This window comes from Myotis lucifugus, unplaced genomic scaffold, assembly GCF_000147115.1.
Source record: "Myotis lucifugus unplaced genomic scaffold, Myoluc2.0 scaffold_1050, whole genome shotgun sequence".
Lineage (NCBI taxonomy): Eukaryota > Metazoa > Chordata > Mammalia > Chiroptera > Vespertilionidae > Myotis > Myotis lucifugus.
In genome coordinates, this window is record NW_005872098.1 from 96,526 (window position 1) to 98,560 (window position 2,035).

Genomic DNA, 2,035 nt, shown 5'->3' on the forward strand with positions numbered 1-2,035 from the left:
CCACTCAAGCTGACTCCCCCGTCCCTGGAAGCTTCACTCACTGCACTCTTCCGAGACGCTTCTCGGGTTGGGCTGCCTCAGCGCTGCCTGCCGCCTGTGCTTTCTGTCCTGTTCTGTCTACACAGGGCGGGCTGCTCGCCCCAGCAGCTCAGCACGTCTCCACGCCGTCCAGGCGAGGCCCTGGGCCGCGGGCTAGTTCTGGGCGGAGGGCTGAGTGAGCAGCTGGACTTCCCAGAGAGTCTTGGCCACTGAGGCCTGTTCTGGGCTGGGCCCTGCTCCACGCCATGCTCAGGCCACGGCTTTGGATGGCACCCTGCTGGGAGCCTGACCAGGAGCTCCCCTGGGCCAGCAGGTCCCAGGCCCTGGGGTACCTGGGCCCCACAGAAGCCCCCTTCGGCCCCTGATCCAGGTTCTGCTTGGCCAATGTCCACTCTCTCCCGTGTGCCCCAAAACGGGCACGCCCACCGCCCTCCCTCCCACCTCGCAGGGCTGGGCCTGGGGGCACATTCGGCTGCAGGGGGTGGGGGGTGCCTTGAAGCTGCAGGGCTGGGGCGATGGCCACTCACGGGTGGGGCTTGACTCGGATGTAGTTCTTGGGAATGAACCCCTCGGCGCCCCGGAGCTCAGCCTTGTACCAGTTCTGGTCGTCCTCCATGTTCAGGATCTGCAGGAGGAGAGACACTCAGCCACCCGCCGGCGAGGCCCCCGCTCAGCGCCTGGCGTCACCCGTTAGCCCTGGGCATTCCACAGGGGCTGCCACTCGGGGTCAGGCCTGGCTCCTCAGTCCTGCGCCCCCAGCCCCGGCCAGCCTGTCCCCAGGAGGGCACCGTGTCCCTGGCTCCTCAGTCCTGTGCCCCCAGCCCCGGCCAGCCTGTCTCCAGGAGGGTACCGCGTCCCTGGTGGGGCTGCAGCTGGGCTCAGGCGCTGGCACCCAGACCCCGGCAGCCTGGCTCCTGGGCTGGGCTTGAGCGCAGGGTCCCAGAGCATTCACGCCCAGCACTAAGCCCAGGGGCAGGTCGGAGCCCCCGGGGAGGTCAGGGAGCCCCAGCCCAGGCTCAGCGCCTGGTGGCCCCTCAAGTCTGCACTTGCACCGCCCTCACAGTCTGCTTCGGGGGTGACCACTCAGCAGGAGGCGGTGGCATTCAGGCCCTGGGAGCAGGTAAAGGAGACCTCTGGCTGGGCGAGGCTGCGGCCTGGCCGGCTCTGGTCAGGGGCTCCTCGCCCACAGCACGAGGCCCCTGCACCCGCAGGTGGCTGAGAGGAACCGAAACAGCCGAGTCGGTGGAAGTCGCTGCGGGTGAGCAGTCAGGCGGCTGTGGGACCCGCAGGCCAGGCCTGCAGAGCCCCGCATGAAGCTTGGGGCTCCTCCTCCCTTCTCTGGGCAAGCTTTCCGTGCATCACCCTGATTTTCATACACCCCTCTGAGGTCAGCATCACCACAGGCTACTACACTGCACAGATGGGGAAACAGCCCCGAGAGGGGAGTGAGCCAGGCCGCAGCGGGGCGAGGGTGAGGGGCCAGGGTGAGGGGCGAGGGTGAGGGGCAAGGGTGAGGGGCGAGGGTCAGGGGCGAGGGTGAGGGGCAAGGGTGAGGGGCGAGGCAGGGCCCGCAGCGGCAGGACTCCGGGCCTGGGGTCCGGCTCAGCTGGTTTAAGGGAGACCCTGCTCGCCAGGTTTTACTCTCACTCTACCTCCCACTTTGTCTCGGACCCGAGCCTGGGAGGCGTCTCTCCTGTTAGTCCTGCCGCAGGCCCCGCGTTGCTGGGTCCAGTGGGGACATCGCTGAGAGGAAATACTGGGTAGAGAGCAGTAGGGGCGCTGCCAGAGCGGAGGCTGGGCAGGCTGCCTGAGGCAGCAACTCAGACAAGCATTTTCCAGGAGAAGCTGAGATGGCCTTCCCGGCCCGGGCCCGAGCCTGACCCAGCAGGCAGGCCCCCTCGCCTGCCCAGGCGCTGTGAGTCCTTCCTTCCTGCCCTGTAGCCGGGGCAGGGGCAGCAGCCCAGGGACAGACGGAAGCAGGTGGCTGACTCAGGAA

At 68.1% G+C, this 2,035-nt stretch overlaps 1 protein-coding gene across 1 annotated transcript in view; it reads right to left on the reverse strand.

Moving 5' to 3' along the window:
- GRAP (GRB2-related adaptor protein) overlaps positions 1 to 2,035 on the reverse strand; it is a 25,382-nt gene that overhangs the window by 18,103 nt on the left and 5,244 nt on the right. The window contains exon 2 of the mRNA XM_006107181.3: positions 567 to 664. Coding sequence (XP_006107243.1) covers positions 567 to 664 — 98 coding nt within the window. The remainder of the gene's footprint in view (positions 1 to 566; positions 665 to 2,035) is intronic.